Raw genomic sequence first — 23098 nt, forward strand, 5'->3', positions numbered from 1 at the left:
GTATTGCGGCTTTCAGAAGAGCACCCTAGCAGTGTTCCACATCCAGATGCACGCCATTGCTCTCGCAGCAAAGAGAACAAAACATCTGCCAAGCGGGGCATTTTGTCACGGCGACACTTTTTCAGAAGTGCCAAGCAGATTGCGGTCGTCGGTGACGTGAGGTCATTCTGTGGCGTCCGCCGCCGTAACTTGGGCCCTGATCGGTGTCCCGTAACTTGGGCTCCGATCAAAGTGTCCCGCGTCCATTGCACGTTGTCTCTGTAGGTGTGTGTGTGGACAAGCTGCATTCTTCCTCCTTGAAAAGGGGCTCCTTAACAGCAAGCTCTGCTTCCAAAATGTGGCATTTAGAGTTAGCGGAAAAAAAAGCTTCAATACCTTACCGCAATTCCTAAGTGCAATGTTGAATGTTTTCTAATTTGACTTCCTGACATATTTTTTTGGTGCGAGTCCAAAGGTTCTAAATACATAATATATATAAACAAAATTGAAATTTGTGAATGTTAGTCTGTTCGAAATGTTTAGCATACTTCCCGACATGCAACAACCTTGAAATTTGGCATGTGGGTAGTTTCCAGACTGTACACCATGCAAAAATTATAAAATAGACTTTTGTATTTTTTTTTTGGGGGGGGGGGGGGGTAAGGGCGCAATAATGCAAATATTTAGCACGGCAAGTGAGCTGTGACGTCACATCTGTCATGTCACCCGCGCATGCGGAAGCGTCACGCAGTGTACCTGCTGACGTCACCCCCCCAACCCTCCGCGAGTGAAGTGCCATACAAATGTGTTGCAGGTCTAAGGCGTTCTTCACGCAGCATTGCTTTATTTTTTCAGTCGTTTACTGCCGTACGCACCCTGAAAGTTGTGTGTGTGTGTGCAGCAAGCGCGTGTATGTGTACCTATGGACGAGTGCACGTGTGTGTGGGGGGAGCGGTAGTGTAGTGGTTAGCGTGCTGTCTGTGTTTGTGTGTGTGTCTATGTGTCTGTGCGTGTGTGGGGGAGCGGTAGTGTAGTGGTTAGCGTGCTGTTTGTGTGTGTGTCTGTGTGTGTGTGGGGGGAGTGGTAGTGTAGTGGTTAGCGTGCTGTCTGTGTTTGTGTGTGTGTGTTTGTGTGTCTGTGCGTGTGTGGGGGGAGCGGTAGTGTAGTGGTTAGCGCGCTGTTTGTGTGTGTGTGTCTGTGTGTGGGGGGAGCGGTAGTGTAGTGGTTAGCGCGCTGCGCTACGGACCCGGCGACCCGAGTTCGATTCCCGCTCACGGCCACCACCGGTGACGATTATTTGAACCGGTCCTGGGCCTCCCCTAGGTCGACTCGGCCTCAAACGAGTAACTGGTGTGGTGTGTGAACATTGCCACTGGGGAGATAAAGGCGGCCGGGCGTGGTGAATCCAAGTCCCGGGCGAACCCGGGTAGTAATCCTAGTTATATATACACGCACACAATTAGAGGCGCTCCATTTATATCTGTGTGTTTGTGTAAATGCTCATAACGAATGCCTATTTAGCTCAGTACAGCGCACGAATGGGTGGTGGGGTCAGAGCCACTTTTTTCCCTCGATGTTGTTTTACGCTGATATACCACATCAGACACACATTTTAGGGCTGAGTTTACCTAGTGGCATTCAATCGCAGAGCTCCTGAGAGATGGCAGCGGCGCAGGAAGGCCTTATTCTAGCAGTGGATGGAACTATGGATAATGGTGATGATCAAGCGAAGGCCCATAACAGATTTACATACCATTTTTTTCTTGCGTGCATGGGCTACAATTGAAGCTGTATTACTCGGATCATAATGGAGTAAGCTAACAGCTATTCCAGAATGTGTGTCATTACGTGTTTGCTAAGTATGTGTTAACCGCCACCTTGGACACCCTTGCAAACAATGTTCTGTCTCGAGGGATTATTCACGTGATATATTCTAGTAAATAAAATAAAAATTGTTCCTCTGTGTTTATCCACACAGCCCTCTCTCTCACACACACTCGCACCAATTAGCCATGCAGTTCTTGCAATACACCTGATAGCTACTCAGTATGGGTGGGAATATTGACTATCACCTGCGATGACAACACGTGCATTCCTACCGATACAACAACAGGGATTGCGCGCATGATATGATGAGTATACAGCCTTGACCCTTAGACATGTGGAGATGTGGGGAGGGGGTATTGAGAGGATCAGTTGTGGGCATTGAAGCACAGACAATAACACAAAAAAGGCGATCCAGCTGGAGAAATATTTTTAGAACGCTCACTTTGAGATCCTGATTTAATGGAGCACCATTACAACAATTAGGGAGGCATTCAGGAAGCAAAACTTCCTCCTGTGGTGGTTAGAGGTGGGCTGCAGGACACAATGACTAACACACACAAATACACAGTAGTAAAGAGTCGTCAGTCTTACTGGCCACTGGTTTAGCTCAACAATGTTTTATTTATCAAACAACATGCGTTTTAATGTGCGGCAATTAGGTGCAACGTTGAAGTTATTATTTTTAAATAGTTACTATTACCATACATCATATATATTTGTACATTTTCCCTTTTGCTTTGGGCCATAAAAGTGAACCTGATATTTTGACCGGTGGCATCTTTGTTTCACTGAGCAATGTTGTCATCATCCGTTGTTGTTACGTACGTATGTATGTTTGTATGCAAAACATCAAATTCGATGGTTTACAGGTATAAACTTTACCCGCATCAGGACGCCTCTAAGCACATCACATAGAATGCGTCCTGCACAATCAGGGATTTGGAAGCTCAGCGGGGTTGATGTTGGACAGTGCTTGTGAATGGGAAGCACCACACAGGAGCAGTAGGCATTGTGGGCAGTAGAGGGCAGTTCAGCGGAATCTATTATGGATTCTTTCGACCTCTTCCAATCACCTATGACCAGCGTGGTGAAGTATGGTCGTGTAATCATCACTGCCTCCTTCATGGCATGGGGGGAGGCCCCCATCGAGCAGTGGATTGACAAACTGTCTCTACATGTGTGTAATGTAGCTCTCAGAGACACCGTCTTGTCTTTCTGTATCTATATATATAAAATTTGTGAATGTGACTGTTCAAAATGTTTAGCGTACTTCCCGATATGCAACAAACTTGAAATTTGCCATGTGGGTACTTTCCAGACTGTACACCATGCAAAAATTATAAAAATAGACTTTTGTATTTTTTTGGGGGGGGGGGTAAGGGCGCAATAATGCAAAAACCCTCCGCGTAGGCCGTGCATCCCGCACAAATGCGCGGCAGAGCTGTCTCGATTTTCCAAGTCAACGCGACGATTGTCAGCTCGCCACGTCATTCCCTTCCCGAGTTGCCGAAATCGACCTTGCGTATAAGTGGGTTAAGGTTGAATTTCCTTGAGTGAAAAACATCCGATTTAGTTAAATTTATTTGTTTCGGCTTTTTTTCTTTCTTGCAAGCTTCAATGTTTTTTTTCAGGGTTCTTCAGTGAAATATAAGGGAATATGAAAGTAATCCTAAACAAGAATCCAAGTCTCGGGCGAAGCCGGGCAGTAAAGCTAGTTATGAATAAAGTCCACTGACAACTCAACGAGCAACCACGAGTGACTGTACACTTGGGTAGTGAGACGACTCTATTCAGAGACAACGTAGTTTCTAAATTGCGATTTTAAGCTTTCGTGACTGCAAGGATTCATTTTCTTTGGTTCTTTCGGTAAAGTCACGTAGAATGAGAATAAAATAATAAATTAATAAAATGAAATAATAAAATTATCACGACGTTTCGGCCACAACACAAGTGAAGAAGGCCGCTTGTGTTGTGGCCGAAACGTCGTGAGAATTTTATTGTGTTATTTAATTTTATTAATTTATTATTTTATTCTCATTCTACGTGACTTTACCGAGAGAACCAAAGAAAACGTATTTCTAGTCTCAAGACAACTCGCAGACGATGGAGACGACCCGATGCAAGGCGACAAAGACGATGAGGACGACAGTGTCCCACACCAACAGCCCCCAGCTCCGGCTCGCGCTGCTTCTTATGCCTCGCCCGGTCCGGCCACGCCCCCATTCTCGAACTCTCCTCGCCGCACCTGCCCCTTGTCAATCACCGCCCTCATTACACTCGCCGGCCATTGGACCCCGTGCTCCCCCTCACGTGACCCTGTCAACGCTCGTCCCATCAATCATCAGTAGCACGTCCATGAGTAACCGTGGTCCCGGGGAAACATACTGTCCCGCTATCGCCCCGTACTGTCTTTACACGTGTGCACACGAGGACAACACAATACACATTGTACATAGTGAATGTTTTCTTCTTGCTAAATATAACAACAGGTTTTAATTCGGAAATAAAATGCACTCCATAATAAAGGTTTAATAATTACATAGTAGATCGACAGTCCTTGGTTTGTTCAGCAGGATCAATTCGGATATCACTCGCCACTGATCTCTGCCACAGCTGCGGGATCAAACTTAGGCGGCTCGTTTACAAGCACATCGTGCGTGCTACTGCACCGCCACCCCACTCAGCGGAGCGTTTTTTACCTTTGCCGAGTGTGAACTTTTCTAGAGCTATTTTTCCTGGCCAAAATTGATGATGAGGAATTCAAAAGTGACCTCTTCTTCGCTCTGCGTGCAGCGTGAAGAAAGCGCGTTGCATAAGGCAATGCCGTCGCCATGGAGTCAACATTGGGGGGGACCCAATCTTCCTGGGGGTCCCCCACCCAGAAAAAAATCATCTTAATTTGAAAACGAATTTCCTGCCATTTCCTGCGTAAAATATTACAAAATTCACTAACAGATAGGATGGACTTTTTATTTATTTTTTACAATAATGTCTAGTAGTGTATTGTATTACATTGCTCTGCTCTTTATTTTTTACATTTTCTTGTTTCATTGTATGTAATGGCAGAGATTTGGGATTAATAAAGTACAACCATAACCACGATCATATAAACAGAAATCTATTTTATAGCAATATATTGGGGGGGGGACATTTTGAGCATATTTGAATATTGGGGGGGATGTGTGTCCCCCAATATATATATTATAATTACGGCCTTGGTATAAGGGGACAGCCGCACGCCTTTGCAGGCGTGCCCTACTCGTGTTCACGCATAGCTCGGCACGCCCTCGTGGCCTCTTAATAGCTGTCGGAGGGGGCCCGTTGGCTGGTGGCGGGCATTCTGGCGAAAGGAAGAAAGAAAAAAGAAAATAACCCCACGTGCAGTCGTGCGGTCATACTGTGGCGTTGATGTGAGCAAGGGGGGCTCCCACACACTGCCCAACAATTTCTTGTTTCCTGTAAGGAAAGCAAATTATGTACCGCGCATTCGCGACCAGCCACACTGAGGAATAGTGCGTGCATCCCTCGCTCACAGCACCTCCGATTAGCGTGGTTGGCTACGTATGGTGCAAAAGAAGTTCACCGTACATGCATACAACATCATCGTCGCCAGTGGTTGCAAGCGGTCATTTGCCTCGTGTGTATTGTGTGCACGTGGCTGTGTCCATGAGCACTCGTGTGTGAGTGTGTATGTATGTGTTGCGTGTCTTTGTGTGGCTGTACACATGCTTGTGCGCGCGCGTGTCAATGTGTGTGTGCGCGCTTGTTTCATCTCGCGACTATTGTTGAATTGTCGCGTTTGATTCCCATTGTGAAACGACAGACGATCGAGCGGGCTGGACGTGGCAGGCCGAGCAGAGGGGAGCGCCTGGCAGGATGTCTTCATGCTCCTCCGCCAGCGGAACTCTCTCGTAACGCCGCAAGGGGCAGCGGCAGCAGCAGCAGCGGCGGCGGCGGGGGTCTCACCCCAGGCCAACACCATGGCAGCATCTACTCCGTGAGTGTCTCGTGTGTACTCCCGGGCTTTTGTTGAGAGGGCCTCTGAATATACATGACCTGTCTTGCTGATCACACTCCACCAGACATGTCCGCCTGTAGGAATAACGCAACTTCTTGAAACGACCGCACCGTAAGGAAAATTGCACGGCCATACAGGGTTCAATGTTGGTGCATGCGTGTGTCCTAATATACCTCTCAATCGTGATGTGGGTGTCGAGGTGGCAAGTTGTTAACTCCCTCGCCTGGCGCACAAGAGGTTGTGGGTTCATATGACACCATCCGAGATGTGGGTCTTGCGTATGTGGCCCGCCCTGAATTTCTAGAAAATGAAATCACTGGACTGGGACGCGCACGCGTGATCAATGAGCTTCCTCTCCATTTCCTCTACAGCGGCACGCTAACAACCTTGGCACTTTAGGTGCAATGGGATTGATCGCGTCAGTTGGGTTTCCATGACTCGATCCCATTGACGTGTGCACGTCCTGCGGTGCCCTGTTGGAGGAGGAAAGTGTCCGAGGTATGGCAGTGTATTTCTGTAAAAACTTCTTGAGCTGCTCTGGTCGGGATATCTGGCATGGAAATGATTTATCAGCCTCATGCGACTGGTCTGCAAAGGCCAATAGAGAGAAAAGGTGCCGTGTTGTATTCGGATTTAGACGGCCCGTGTGAATCTCTATGTCCTGTAATTATATTTCGGAGCAAGGTAAATAAGAAGCATCTGTTTGGAAAGATTTGGAAAGATTTTGCATAAACAATGTTGAAGAAGAGAAATACCAAATTGAAATAATTTCCTTTAACTAATTGCTCCTATACCACTCAACAAAACAAATAACTGTTAAAATTTAGCCTTCAAGTTGAAACTGTAGCAATTATTCACGTAAATCATATACTTAACTAAAATATATAAACCCATTTCCAATGTAACATTTTTCAAAGGTTTTGCTTTCACCAAAAATATCATTTCTTTTTTATCACAATAAATCTGCAAGCATAATAACCTGTCAGCAGAGAGTTCACTTAATTTAACAATAAAGTGTTGATGCATGAGTGGTATTTGCATTCAATTCGCTCTGGTTACGACTTGTCGACAACATTTTTTCAAGATGGATAAGTAAATGTTCAGGGCCAGAAAGGTGGAATTTGCAGCAAATAGTGTAAGGGATTTAATCAAGGCCCATGCTTCGTCCTGCTTGGCTCCATGTGGACGTATACTCACTTGTGAGATTGCTCTGCCAATCTTCGTCCCCACTTCTTTCCTACCGAACCCAAGGGGATCTTGACAGCTTTTGGGGGAACTGCTCATGGTCGGATTGGCAGCACTCGTATTTGTTGTCATGAATGTGGTCGTTTTCGAATGTTCACAGCTGAAAGGCGTTGGGGTGCACATGGCCATCCCTGCATGTCCTGACGATGCTTATGACTGTACTTACGAAGGATGTATTGTTTTGTATTGAAATGCCATTGCTGGTTATAATTAGACAAACCTTTGAACCTTAGACGTAAGAGCGCCTTCGGATGCACAGATATATACCCCGTACATATTTTAGCCGTTGTGCTTGTAAATATCGTCACATGCTTCCCATCGTGTTCCTTGGTTTACGAATGTATGCCGAATAAATATTTTACACTTACACAGGTGAGGTCCATGCTAGTGGTAAATTGATGAGGAGCAAGTTAAGAATCTAATCACTCCTTGCCAATCAATACAACCCGGGCATGTTGTGGTCTCTATCTGCCCCTCTCTTATGCGGACAGCTCCATGGCTGAAGCTCCCCTCCCATCAAATTCCACTCCTCCCCCTTTGCCTCACAACATTACACTGTGTACCAGGGCTCTCGAGCCATTCCTAGGGAAAGATGAACACACATCGTTCGATGACACTGCTGCGTTGGCAGTGGTACGGAAGCACGGATAGCAAAGGACTTGAACACATTCGTCAGTAACACTGCCTTGAAGGGAAAAATAATACATGACGGGTGACATTTTCGGAAATGTTTTTTTTCATAGCATAGCACATGAAATACATTTATGAAGAAGGGCTATTGCCTGAAACGTCAGCTCTTGGAAATATTTGTTTTTATTGGTGAAAGTGAGAGGCTTTCTTGTTTTTACTATTTATGGAAAGATAGTTGTGGTGATTTTTCCACTGCAAGCTATCGATTTTGGTCACATTTGGACAGAAGATTTAAAAATAATCATCATCATAATTATCATCAGTTACAATCAGTCCACTGCTGGATGAAAGCCTCCCCCAAACCATTGCCAACTCCCACAGTATTGTGATGTAACGATTCCCGCAGCAGCTGCATGCGAGGGATGATTCCATCACTCCGTCTCTTGGCTGAACGGCTACTTTGATGCGTTCCGTATTTCTTCGTGGCCACTCTGTCAGAATCAGACTCTTTATTTAACCTGGAGAAATTCGTTGAGCTGTGAAGCTCTTATTCTTCAGATTCTCCAATAGGGGTGGGTCAGAAAGTTGCATCATTCTTGTGCACCACCCATCGTCCGTTCTAGCGACATGCCCTTCCCAAGCCCGCTTAATGTGTGTACACCCTCTCATTCATTCATTCGTTAAATTTCCCTCCCTCTTGCCGCTGCCTGCACATGATTTAATAATAAGACGTATAAATAGATGCCGGACAACAGAATCTCCCACAGTGCGGTTTGATGGCATTGGACTTGGCTTTGTAGGATGGCACTGAAGTCCATTGTGAGAATATTGTAGCGGCCTGCTGAAGTGCCGGCCTCGGGGGAACGAGACTATTTTCAAGGGACACATGGTGGGAGATGGTGGGAGAGGGCGATCGCGAGAGAGAGAGAAGGAGAGAGTTCAATTTCACAGACTTCCCCTCGCCTGCGCCACTTCATAGCTGAACACAGAAACACTTTCAATCGTCCGTTACCGCGAGTGTTTCTCCCACAACGAGTTCCACAAAGAGAAAAACAAACCCACACACACGTGTGGTAGAATGTTCACTTGTATCATAATTAATGTACTGCTCATTGAAGGACTGCTCTGTATGCGAGCAGATTGATAACCTGAACGTGTAAATCTATATGCCTTATGCTTGTAGGTATGTAGAATGTGTACGTGCAATTACGCAATAATGCAGGTGTATATATTTACTGGTGTTCATTGCCAGTAGAATAAATGTGTTTGTTCACATAGTTTTTCAATATATCAATAGCTTTGTCATTAACGCACAAGAAGCTGTATGCACTTTATTATGAATCGGCCATTTAAATATTTGTACTTTTTGAATCGCTTTATCGAGTGGCATTTTTACGCTTTGTGGTGAACTCATTTCGGTTGATAATTACAAGTTGCACTCATGCAGAGAAAAATGGACATTTAACATGCGGTTGCAATGTTCCACATTGAGTATACGTGTTGCATTAATTTACCCTGACAAACTGTACATGGTCAAGAATAGCGATGGAGTCGTGGCCAAGGAATGGAACGCATTTGAGAGGACGTCGAGCGGAGAGACAGAATGATGACAACGGATTATGCGCTGGCGCTAAGTGGACCGTGACATCGCATTGGGGTAGCGGTAGTGTAGCGGTTGGCGCTACGCTGCACTACGAACCCGACCACCCGAGTTCGATTCCCGCTCACGCCCAACACTGGTGACGAATATCCGAAACTGGGCCTGGGCCTCCCCGAGGTCGACTCAGCCTAAAAATGAGTACCTGGTGCCATGTGTAAAACATCGCCTCTGGGGAGACAAAGGTGGCCGGGCATGGTGCTGGCCACCCCACCCCCTCGTGTGCCGTGCCGGCCTTCATTCATAGGTGCTACTCGCCAACAGCACTTGCCCCAACAGTCTGTTAGGGCTAAAGAGGGGATCTTTGTGTTTGTCTTGTTACATCGCTGAGCCCACAAGAGATGGTGATGACTGGGGGTGGGTGGTAGGTGGGCATCATCCAACAGAATGATCATGGCTGATTTTGGTGGTGATGATGATGATGATGCTACTTTATACTGTTCGATTGACTTGGAACATCAGCCCAGACGGACCATGCTGGCTGATACCACGGCATGTGTTTATTTAGTATGAGATGCCTGATACAATGATCAAGAATGAATCCAAGAATGAATCCGAATCTTTGTCTCTTCTCTCCACCCTCGCCTCAGTCGATCGGAAGTTTCCTTTGGCAATGGTCGTCGGTGAGGTTAACAGCACTGTTTGGGTATGCTGCCATAGAAAAAGGTCAAATTGTTAATTAATAATTACGGGTAGAGCAGAACGTTAAGAGGGCAGAAGGACGAGAAGGTTGTGTAATTAATCAGTTACCGAGTTTCAACCGGAAGTACGCACACAGAAGCGTTCTTTGTAAAAAAACAAATCAATCTGCCCACAGCTTTCAAGACACAAAGCGAGATGAATTTGAAGGTCCCGGTGTCGTCTTTTAACTTCATTTGTTCCCATTTCACATTTAGAAGTGGGAGCATAATGTCGAAACAATCCCTTGTGTGTTTGTTTGGCAAATGGCAGCACACAAGTGCTTGTGTAGAACACAACTTCGGCTGTGTCACTCATGATAGTTGTTTTGTACATGCTGAGCTCCAGGTCAATGCAACCTGTCCTTTGCATCATTTTCTTCGTAACCGTTATTTTTTTTTGTTATTTCAATTGAGGCGTCATGTGGCCTTTCTCAGTCCATTGCCGCCTTAAAATAATAATAATACATTTTCTCGTCAAAGAAGAGTTACCTTGTGCCCGCGTAAGAGAGCGCTATGGTTTGGATTGTCGTGGTTTTCATCAATGTGCCCTGGCCACCTTGATTTATTATCACACGCTGCCGGTTGGAGTCTGAAAAGTTGCGTGTTGGCATTAGTCAGCCAATGTCCCCCTAAATGCTGCACTGCTGTTGCGTTTGTGTGGCAAGAGATTTGCGCCGTGCCTTGAGGCTGTTTTTGAGAAGTTAGTTTATGCACGCAAACACTGCGGGGACAAGTGCTGCTCGCGAGCGACTAATGAAGGCACACGAGGGGGGGGGGGGGGCCTTGTGGTTCGCACCACGCGTAGCCGCCTTTGTTTCCTCAGTGGTAATATTCACTCATTTGATGCTGAGTGGACCTAGGGAGATGCCCAGAACTGGTTCAGGTAATCGCCACTGATGTTGGCTGTGAGCATAAAACTCACTCGGGTCGCTAGGTGTGTAAGTGCAGTGCGCTAACCACTACTCTAATTCACATGCACACACGCACGCACAAGCACCCACGTGCACATCAGTAATTACAAGCTTTAACTTTATTTCAGTTCGAGAAAAAAAACATATCTTGTACAATACAATGCAATGCATTTCACATTACATTACGTAATGTAAAATATACAATTCATTTTACATTACATTACGTAATGTAAAAATATACAATTCATTTTACATTACATTACGTAACGTAAAATGCATTACGTAATGTAAAATGCATTGTACACGAGATGCATTACGCTTGTAATGCAATTGCATTTGAGTAAAAATAGCCAAGGGTTTTATTTTTTGTCAACATTGTTATGGTGTCTGACTCGCTGAACGTGAACGTCACTCTCATCGTTTCAGAGGAGTAATAGACGTAGGGCACATTTGTGTTCCTGGGAATATTGTCGCAAAGCTACACATTACTGATGCGATTAAAGTTCTTATATACAATTTGAATCGTCTCCTAAAATATTGTCCGCTAATGCATGCATTAAAATTAATCCATTATTCGTGTTCGTTCTGAGATCCTAGACGTATAATCCAAATAGAAAAATGCAGATAATATATGATACAAATTGGCGGATGTTACCGTAATCACACATTGTGGGTGTTTTAGTAGCAGCATGCGGTGGCGTACGTTCGTCAGTAGAAGACGATGGGATTTCAGGTTTCACTTTTTTTAGGCTTTAGTTTATTTTAGCGTTTCCTGTATTGACTGAAAAAGCCAATCCTAGAATGATAGAGCCTGCTGTTGTTTAGTACAGAATAAATAAATAAATGCACTTATTTGAAAATGTAATTTAAACAACTTAATTACGGTAGTCGGAAGCATTTTAAACTTTTCAGAAAAAAATAATTGTAGTTTGTGCAGTAATACATCACAAATTACCATGATATAAACTGACCTTGGATTTATGATTTTGTTATCAAAATATTAATGGGATGTAACGGTGGCACGGTGCCAATTTTGGTGAGTGCACCGATCTATAAACAGAATGCAGTGATCCGAGTTTGATTTCCGGTCGCAGCTTACATCCGCGGTGAGTGATACCCTTGCTGATTCTCGGCCCCGCCACCTTCAGCAACCCACAATGACCGTCGTGGTGAAGTACGTTCAAACAACCCCAACGACTGGCAATGGCATCGGGAGGCCTTCATCCAGTCGTGGGATTGAGAGGGAGTTGCAAATGACGGTGAATTAATGAACATTTAAACACGCTCATTCACACGAACACCGAGGTGCCCTGTACGGTCATACAGGCTGTGGGTGCAGGTGATGTTAACAAGGAACAGTAAATATTAGCTCAAGACGGCGCACAAGTGGGTGGTGTAGTCAGCACCACGCACTGCTGCTTTTTCCTCCCCAATGATAATATATATACACACACGCGATGCTAGATACGCATTTAATGTTGAGTTGACTTAGGGGAGGCTAGGACTGGTCCAGATGAGTACCGCTAAGTTTAGCCATGACCAGGAATGGAACACATGAAGTCAGGTTCACAGCTAACCACTCCCTTACCACTCCTCCCACTCATTTATGGACACCACCCACATGTGCATTCACACACTTGTGTACAAGTGCATTTCCGTTGACCTTGATCATTGGTCTTTTGACCTGAAAGGCAATTGCAGGTGAACTAATGTGGTTCAGGACCTGGAAATAAATCAAACGTTCAAGGGATGGTTATTGCACCGAGATGTTGATGGGCCTATTATTACTCGTTGACAATCACCCTGAATGTGAAAGTGTATTTAATAATCTAGTGGTGTAAATTTAAATATAGTTATCAATTATAACACGTAACCTATGTTTTCATGATACTGGTATTTCCCATTTTATAAATCAAAAGTGTGTGTGTTCCCAAGGGTTAACTCCTTACAGAAATGGATTTAGAATTTCCAGAATCCTATTTGTCATGGTTGAATTGGCTGTCAAAACTAGTGAAGGGGTGAGTTGCAATAGCTGATGCTCAGCAGTAGGAAGTGTTCTCAGCTACGATTGAGGCACATTGAAGGCATATGCAACTAATCACGACAGTATGAGAAAATAATTTCCAAAAATTCGCTTAGAAAATGAATGCGTGAATTTTTACGGATTGAACATTAACTGGATTTGCTGAAATATTGGCCATTATAATGTTCATGAACAATTAGAGAGAAACACTTTGAGATATCTGTCAGGAGCACGCAATTGGAAAACACAGTAGAATGTCGGACAGCTTTTGAAAGTGACCCACAATCAAAATGATAAAATTAAGACGCAGCCACGCACAGGGCGGACTGCCTAAATAGGAACACGTTTAACCAATGCATACCACCTGATATGGCATGTGGATAAGAAATATGAACATTTAACAAAGAAAGTGTAACAACAATTGAAAAAAATATACAAAGAAGCATGCAGAGGTGCAGAATTACAGTTGCATTGAGGGACGGAAAGGGGGAACACATAGATTATAATATTTGCAGAACTTTTAAGAAAAGTAAGTGGTTTGGAGCAGGACACACATCTCTCGGAAGGACGATCACCAGTGGTCAACACAATCAACTGGGTGGGGGAGCCAAGCGATGGAACGCATGTGAGAGGACGTCCTCCAAGGAGATGGAACGCTCATTCAAGCTGGTGCGCGGCTGCTTGGTGGCTAGTTACATCTGGCTGGGTCACCTAGCCCGCATGCCCAGCCACCGCATGCCTAAGGAGCTTTTGTTTGGCCGGATAGAGGGGGTTAAACGGGCGCAGCACGGGCTAGAGAAGAGACGGAGTGATGTGGTACAGGAGGATGTGGAGCTGAGTGGACTTGCCGATGACTGGTACCAGCAGTGTCAAGTTCGGCCTCTGCGTAGGAGGCTCGTGAAGGATGCTACTGGGCAGTTGGAGGCAGTCGCCATCCAGCAACAGTGGAGGGCAGAAGAGTGACGCTCACAACAATGAGCGGAGCACCGGGTGGCTAAAACACAGCAAGTTGGCACAGTAGTGGGGCACAGGTGGTGCATCAGCCACTCATCTCAGTCAGTCAACCTGTGGCGTCTGGGTCTGCCCCGTGACCTCCTGCCAGCGGGCGTTCCACACTTCACGTTGCCTTAAAGTTGCCTTAAAGTGCACTTAACCTGGCATGATCGCCGTGGTGACGTCACCGTCACCAAGTGGCGAATGGGGGTTGTTGTTAAATCTCAGGCGCTGCCTTGCGGAGGCCTTCATCCAGCAGTGCATTGATCGTAATGATGAAAACAACAAAATTATTGATGGCTGTGTAAACTGAGCAGGCTGCTGCAATAATGACCTTTCATGGAACAGAATGAGACATCTGGCTGAGAAACGAGGGGAGTGCTTGTTTTCTTGCTAAGATTAAATCATTGTTCACCGTGGACATTATTTTAAGTGTTCTTTCAAAACTCTTCATTGTGTGACCGCTCGTACCTATGCATGAATGTGTACATAACATATATAATTTACATTTAGGAATGGTGGTTACAAATCTTTTCAAACAAAAAACTAACTTTGGATCAATTAGAGATGAGAACGCGTGGTCTTTTTAATTGTTGGGCTTTTATTAGATACATCAAATATTTAATGAAATGGTATAACATTATTTATTATATATGTTTATGAAATTGACCAAACATCTCAATGCAGGCCTGTCCTCAAATATAATCCAAGAGAATGCACATTAAACTAAGTCACTTTCTAAAATATATGGTAAACATGTTTCTAATTAACTGTGGATTTACTTTTGAAGATCAACACATTGATCTGTTTACGATCAATGAACATAACTCTTTTAATAAATGAAGTTAAAGGAGAAATATATTTAATATCCAATTCGTAATTAGTCTATTGGTCCAGAGTCAACTTCGTTAACGGTGAAGTCACAAGGGATTACACAGAAGCTATAGTATCAGTAGATAAACGTGCCACATATTTTGTGGTTTTAGACCAAAGTGGTTGTTAATTTCCACCTTAATTGTGGGAATTCATAAGTAAATTAATATTATATCCATAATTTCTACCCTGAAACCATTTATATCGGTGTTGTCATGGTATCAAATGCAAGTTTACAGATATATGCCCAATTTTGTTTGTGATGTTGTTCACCTACTGAAAGTTATCAATTATGTTGCTTGTTATAAATAAATGACACTTCCTAAGCCGTAAATTTGCGCGGGAAAACATTGCAATTTATATATGCATTTGCACAATGTGATCAAATGAATGTTAAGTCATGCACAGACACACATAGTGCACACTTTTGTATCTGGGTACACTTTGGTCATTCCCATAGAGTGAAGTCATGTTTCTTACAGCTGTAGTGGTGCGGTTCTCAATCATGCCATTAGTCTAATGCACCTTGGGGCTCCTGTATACAACGCATACAGAAGCAGTATTATAAGCAGCTGCAGCAGCATAACTAATGCATTTAGTCCTGGCCTTGTGAACAATGTAAACAATTCTTGCCTGTGGACAAACTGAATAGATCTCTGGTCTATTAAGTGCTTGTTAAACACTGTCTTGATGCAAAATAGGTACAATAACAAATGCTCATAACTGTGTCTGTAGGAATAGCTGAGTGAAAAAAATAATTACAGGTGTAAAATTCATCAGTGGATAAGTTAAGGAGTTTTTACTTTTAAATATCCACATTTCACTATCGCTGTGAATTTCCGATAACATCTCATACATAGAATCATCACACGTGGCATATTTATACTATTAAATCGTCGAAATATGTACAAAAAATGTGGGAAAATTTACAAGGGTATGGTGTTTGTCTGTTTGATTGGAAGTTTTCATCACGTACTTCGTGATTTAAAATGTGTATAGACTTGAATGCGCTGCGAATAAGTAGGTGATGTATCATAGATACCGTCTCAAAAGTGCAAACAAACTCCCTGTTTGAATGAGCCAAGGAGTTTCAGCAAGTAAACATGTGCGCGTCAAAATAACACGTCATCTCATGCAAGTGAAACATTTCGTTGGTTTGAGATGAAAATGGTTTTATGTTCTTAACTTAATGAATTGCACTCTTGAATGGGATGTGGAAATAATGAGCCCTGTAAAACAACATATTTGGCACAAAGCCATTGCCTAAAAATCAGGGCAATGTTTTTATTTCAAAAAGATATTTTAACTGCATTGTTTTTTCGCATTCACAGATTTCACGTGAAGTACTTTTGTAGTGCAGGAAATTATAAAACACCGCACCATCCGCCAAGCTGTTTCTCCCACCATACAGAAACAACCACTTGACACTCCGATCAAAATCATCACGTTACCATACATAGCAGGCGTTACTCAAAAATACTTCCAAAATTCTAAACAAACACAAGATCCAGGTCCGGTTCAACACAGTACACAAAATCCGTGACCTGATCCCATCCGTGAAGGATGTCATTCCTGACTTACAGTACCCCGGGGTTTACAAATTGAGCTGCACCTGTGGTGACTGCTATATCGGGGAGATGAAGTGACATATCTCTGACCGAATTCGCGAGCACAAATCAGATTTGAAACACGGCAGAACGAATTCTTCTGCCGTGGCTGATCACTGGTACAACGCTGTGGGTTATCATGATATTGTTTTCTCCGATACCAAGATACTCTGCAAACCTACCGGTTATTATCAGAGATTTGTCCACGAGGCCATCCAGATATACAAACACAGACACAACTTCAACCGAGAGGATGGTTTCAAATTAAGCAACCATTGGAAAAATGTTATAAATCAAGTCAAACGTTAGCTGCCTTTTAATTGTACAGCAATTTTCAGTGGTGGTATGCCAAACTTTAGATCTTTTCGTTTTCAAAAATGGGGGCTAACTCGCCCGCCATCGCCTCCCCCCCAACCCCCCGTTAGCCCAACAATAGGGGTTTTACCCGCATTTGTTGGCACCACAGCCTCCTCCCGAACCCCCTGCAGCTTAACAAAAGGCAGCTTGACTCAGCCCTCCCATCCACCCACGTTTCCTTTCTGACTCCCCCCCCCCCCCTTAACCTAGATATAAACCCGATCGTCTCAGAGCTGTGTACTTAACACAGATTTTCTGCTGTGACTATTCCACCTGAAGATGGAAGCTTGTGTTGCCTCCAAAACGTCGTGATTTAATTGTTTTCTTTGATTTTATTTTATTTTACCTATGTGACTTTACCGAATAAAACCAAAGAGCATGAATCCTTGCAGTCACGAAAGCTTCGAATCTAGAACAGAATATGGGGCTTTAACGCATAGCACGATGGAGCATTTCTGTCGACATTGTCAGTGTTGCATCGAGATTCTTCATGGTTGGACGATCATCCCTGCCTTTTAACGACTAAATGAAATTCCACATTTCACATTTTGTATTTGAAAGCGGGCAAATATAATAATAGGTTTGTTACCCTTTTTTTCTGGCAACAAAACTGCCACCTTTTTACGAGGAATCGTGTTTGCATTAACCACAATACCTGCGCTCAGAACGCAAACAAAAAAACAACTCTGATAATGTATGCATTGTCCTTGAAATTGATTGGTCCACACACTTTTCTTAGAGCCCAGTCTCACGTGGCGTTGGACCAGATGACGCCAAAATGGGCACAACTCAAAGACAACGCACTATCAGACGGGCAAGTATTGTGTCAGATTGGTGGTTTTCACTGTGGGCCACGTTTGCGTTTGGCACGTTTTTGTGTTTGTTTCCTTCCCTCTTGCGCCGCGCCTGCCGGCCTTTCCACGCGTCCCCAGCGAGGCCCTTTCATGGCCTTCTGTTTGACAGTTGGTGAATTTTTGCCGCCAAGTTAATGGCCCTTTCATCTGCTGTGGCTGCACCGGGTCCCTGTCGCAATATAATGGAGGGAGGCATGGGGGTAGTATAGACAAAGACACAGATCTCCCGTTATAGCCTGAACAGACTCTTGGGGCAAGTGCTGTTTGTGAGCACCGATGAAAGGCCGGCATGGTACACGAGGGGTTAGGTGGCCAGCACCAAGCTCAGCCACCTTTGTTTCCCTCATAGCAATGTTTATACACCACACCAGGTGCTCATTTTAAGCTGAGTCGACCTAGGGAAAGCACAGGGCTGGTTCAGCTAATTGTCACTGGTGTTGGCCATGAGTAGAAGTTGAGCAGGAATTAAACTTGGATTGCTGCGTTCCTAGAGCGGCGTGCTAACCACTACACCTGTAACTGCTACACCGCTTAACTCAAGACACACATACACACACGTGCAGTGCAGTGCACGAGAAGTTGATGCAGAATCAGGATTTGTATCTATACTGGATGAATCCGACCAGCTATAAAGCTCTGTTTCAAAGATGTCCAGTCGATGCGACCGCCACTATGCCTGGCCACCTGTCTACTCATATTTTAAATAAAGTCAGTGTGACCAAGGGGACGACCACAACAACTTATGTGATCCCACTTGATACTGATATTTAGCCATTGTCAGGAATCAAACTCCGGGTTCATAATGCAGTGTGCCACACCACCACCCCTGCCCCAAGGCCACACACAGTGTGTGAACCCAATGTTCCTCAGCTGCAGTCACTCTCTTGCTGGATCTCGTTATTGGATTTTCCTGAACCACCTATTTTGGGGATGCTGCCGTGGTGTGTAACGGTCAGCGCTCTGGACTTGCAATGCAGAGATTCGATCTCCCAGCGCGGAAGTTGAAACAATGGTGAAAGTTTCTTAAATCCCCCCCCCCCCACCGCCTCTTTCCACCGAGCAGCACAAATGGGTTCACCAGTTAGTTGATCGGTAGGTAAGGTGTGGTGGAGTAATGTTGAGGTGTGGTGGGGTAATGTGTGTGTGTGTGTACTCGCTTCTTGTCCAAGGTGTCTGGCCAGCCTGAAAGTGTAGGCCAGATACCCTCGAGTGAAGCCCCTTCTGCCAGCAGTGGCGTGAGCGAGCAGCTTCAGGGCTGCACCTTTACCTACTACCTATTTTGTACACTTGAGAATTGAGAGGAAGTTCCATTTGATTGTTACCTTTTATTTTTTTGCAGCGGTAAAATATTCTCCCACGCTGCCATGGCAAGTGATAGAGCAAAGAGCAGCCAAGAGTGGCAGTTGCAGTCTAAGGGGACATGGAGCGGTGGAATGAGGGTACCTGGCTGAAGTCTTATTGCAGCTGCAAAGCATCGTGTGTAGGCACTGAGGCCAATCTTGGAAGGATATCATTAGATAGATAATGGCTCGCAATGAGAATATATTGCTTCTTTTAGATTTTAGAATCACTTTTTTTTTGCAGTTGTTGCAAAATAAATGTGCAACCAATTGCTTGCATGGGTTCCCATTCATCTCCGTAATGGCCTGCGGATTATAGCATAACCATGAATGAAATGCGATGTTGGCTGTCTCAAGGTTTGCATTCAATTTGTTTAATAAGCGTGCATCTTTCTCTGCTGTAATATGAATCTGCAAAGGCGTGTGCACCATATTTTTGTTTTATGTTGATGGAATGTACAGTGATTGCATATTTAATAATCAATTAAGTTTGGAAACACTGCACGGGGTTTGAACCGGGAAAATAAGCTGTGCTCGAGGATTGACTGAACTGTGATTGTTTATTCAGCTCGGTGATCCAGAGGCAATCTCAACTTGTGATTCTGACAGCAGTTATGGGAGACATTTAAGATTTTAATTAACTGCTTTTGCTCGTGCTATGCATATTTTCTCCTTGAAAATATTCTTAGCTTGCAATTATCTGTGGAGTGCAGGAAAATAATGTGTGCTGCTTAGGCTCAGGCTTTATGTAAAACGACATTGCCATGTCAACCTATCAGGGTTCATAAAGCAAAAAAATAATTTCAGTGCTTGAAATAAAAATTAATTATGCAGTCTGGGGTGGCTATTAAATTGTAGCGATTAAGTAGGCCACGTTTCAGAAAAGGTAAATTGAAAACAATTAATGTGTGAATGTAAGCATTTATGATCATAATGCACACCATAAATGCACAAGTTATATCGTAGCAATATTCCTTGATTACATGTATTCTGCAGGCAATTATAGTAAATTGTACTATAAACTAGCACAGGCACATGTGTGTTTTTCACTTTTTCAGCAAAACATATTTCCTGCCGCTCGCCAATTAATCCTAAAACCGATGCTCTCTCCGGATAATTGCGTTTGATTTTAAAACGCTGGGGTAATAATCATTTAAACATCGGATGGCCTCGGCAGTTGATCACAACATTGTAATATACGGCCATGCTCTCAAAGCAGTGGGACACGGTGTTTGAGCCGGCCATGCAATATGTATGAGTGGTCGGGGAGCTACTGCCTCGCGCGGCAAAATCACAAAGGTTACTCTCGTGCGAGGCAGCAGCGGCGGTAGCGGCGGCAGCAGCAGCAGCACAAATGCTTTCCCATGCAGCATCCCTCTCCCCCTATCTCGTTCTCCCCTCCTCGTTGCGGGAAGCCAGCAAGAGCCCATCGACCGATCGCGCCGCGCTACAGTCATCGTCCGACGGCGCTCGCTCGTCTCCCGTAGGGGCGCGATGCAAAACCTTCGCATATTTGGGCATGTCTCCGGAGGTCGGCGCTGGCATCCATAGGGTGGCATTGGTAAGCCTTTGAGAGGGACGAGCCCGCGGCTGGTGAGTTGGGCCAACGATGGCTTCCTTCGGGAAGCTGACGGAGTACTTTCAGCAGAAGAGACGAGAGTCGCTTCACTACGCCTTGGAAACAACTCCCAGCCTGTGCCACTACGAGCCAAGGTATCGGCAAAGGCTGCGCGATTGGTGCCACGTCCCCCCCCCCCCTGCTACCATCGTGGCTGTCGTGTGGTCTTTGTTTTGCTTTGTGTGTTTGTTGCCTCTGCCTCATTCTCTGCGATGTCAACTTATTTATATCTACTTACTACATCTGCAGCACGCGGTATATATGACTTGCAAATGGAAAGTGTTGACTTTAGAAATATATTTAATATAATTAATTAGTGCGTATATTTATATCGCTTTGATAATTAAAGATGCGTGTTGTATGGTGTATTGCTCATAACATGAATGTAATGTTTAGAAATAAATTTTTTATGTGTTTTAAATGTCAATGGACATTTTTCTTTCATAATCGCCTTCAATGTTTTTAGTAGCTGTAATTTGTAAACCTTGCTTTGGCGGTGCTTGCGAAATGTCCACACATTTTCTTTTGCGTGGCTAAATAATGTCCCGGTAATTAAATACACGCTTTTCTTTCTGTCTTCACATCTGATAAGAGAATAGCCATCGTATACAGCAGTGCTGCGCTGATGCTCAGGGATAACAAATCGATGCGGGGATGACATTTTTGGTGCCAGGCGCTTTATTACACACACAAAAAAAACATTTTAGAGGGATAAAAAAAGCTTGCTTTCATCCGAATGTGAGCATTGACATCATACTCCAGGTTATAAGGACATTCAGGCTCCGACATTCTCATTATCTGGTGAGACACTACTGCCGGGATTACCGGAGAGAAAACACGCTCGGCTTTATCCCTTGCCTGATGGGTTGGGGGCTTTTTGAACTGCTCCTCCGGATAAAAACGCTGCTTATAGCCACCAATCCAAAATATTGCCATACCAAAATGCATGATGAACCCAATGCCCAAATTTGGTGCCCCAAGGTTTGGACTTAACGGTTATTTGTCGTCTTCGTGGTTTTGGATTCGGGCAAACAGGTAAACCGGGAACCCGGCTGGCAAACAAACAAAACAGGGCAATGTGCATTTCGTCTAACAACGTGTCTTATATGACACCCACGGACGTTTAAAAAGGTTGCAAGTAATCCAAACACAATGTTCCGTATAATTTATATCACGTCAAGTATATAAATAGAATTTCAAAAAAACACGATGCTCTATTGTTTTATCATACAATCGGCCCAATTGTCCGGGTTCTTGAAATTGGTTTTGGCATGCGTCTGTACACCACTCACAGGGAGGCTTAGCTGTGGATTATCTGAACATTTCTGTTATGTAGCCTGCCAAACGAAACTGGACAGATAAGTATTTTTTTTTATCCTCTAGTAATGTGCACTGGATTGTAGCTTGTGGCTTTACCTGCTTTGCCATAAAGCCGAATAATCTGTACCCACCTGTCTCCAGCATTACTAAACTCGGGTAAACGCGATGAGATCTCTGACGGATTGGTCAGCTCTAACTGACCGATTGTTTTGGCTTTGAGCATCGGGTTGTCTGGAGGGATTGGACCCTTGCCTCCCTGACCCTCATCATGCCATAGCTGATGGACAGAGAGTTTTAAGTCTTAAGATGGTGGGCGAAGCAATTGTGAGGTTAGTTGGCTTGCAAGCAACCACTTAGCTTAAATGTTTGCTTCTGTAGCATTGTAACAGCATAACATGTCTTTGCGAATTTTTCCAATGTCTGGTTCGTAAGATTTACACACACACACATCTCTGTATGGTCATTGTGACCAGTTGAAATCGCTTAAAGCTGCAATATGTGATTTTGTGTTGTTGTTCACGCATAAGGACGGAGAAGCTGCATCACATGATGGAGCAGTGGGGGTGTGGCAGCAAATTAGAGGAACATAGGCAATGAGACAAGAGCAGCCTGAATGGATTAATTAATTGATAACGTTTGCCACCTGTCCTGATTTTCCAAAGGATTTCCTAATTCCGAGGCAGCTCTCCTGGGAAAAAAACACCGTAGAAGTCTGCCCAGAACATAAAAAATTAAAAGCTCTAGTTTTCATCATTTAGTTCTCCCCCTCTTCTTATCCCCATGAAAATTCCTGGATTTTGTACCTCATGAGGTGGCAACCCTATGACATTAGGTCACATGATGTGAATGATATTAACGGCAAATTTAAATTAACTGGTAGCATTCAGTAGTGAATTTGATGCCGGGTATATGTTAAAATCCTTTGGGTTATAATAGCATGAACTAACACACTGTCAATGAAGGCAAAGAGAAGCCACCTCGGCTCTCTTTGGCCTAGTTAGGCTTAAGAACCCCTGATATGAGGTGAGATTTTGTGAGTGAATGAGTGGATGAGGGATCAGATGGGATGGGGAGGGAGCTTGACCGTAGACCTGCCCTTCGGCAAAGAACGAGAGAGAGATTGATGTCTTTAGAATAGTGTCGCGTCTCTGCCCAACACACATATA

General features: G+C 44.2%; 1 protein-coding gene across 12 annotated transcripts in view; it reads left to right on the forward strand.

Moving 5' to 3' along the window:
• LOC116946270 (ankyrin repeat and fibronectin type-III domain-containing protein 1-like) overlaps positions 1–23098 on the forward strand; it is a 264496-nt gene that overhangs the window by 53629 nt on the left and 187769 nt on the right. For 11 of the 12 annotated variants that reach the window (XM_076069931.1, XM_076069932.1, XM_076069935.1 and 8 more), the window contains one exon: positions 5630–5803. In XM_076069931.1, coding sequence (XP_075926046.1) covers positions 5630–5803 — 174 coding nt within the window. Of the gene's footprint in view, positions 1–5629; positions 5804–17032; positions 20708–23098 lie in introns of those variants that run through there. The other variant, XM_076069940.1, reaches the window with a different exon arrangement.

This window comes from Petromyzon marinus, chromosome 26 (genome assembly GCF_048934315.1).
Source record: "Petromyzon marinus isolate PM22_M1 ecotype Great Lakes invasive population chromosome 26, UKy_Petmar_22M1.pri1.0, whole genome shotgun sequence".
Classification (NCBI taxonomy): domain Eukaryota; kingdom Metazoa; phylum Chordata; class Hyperoartia; order Petromyzontiformes; family Petromyzontidae; genus Petromyzon; species Petromyzon marinus.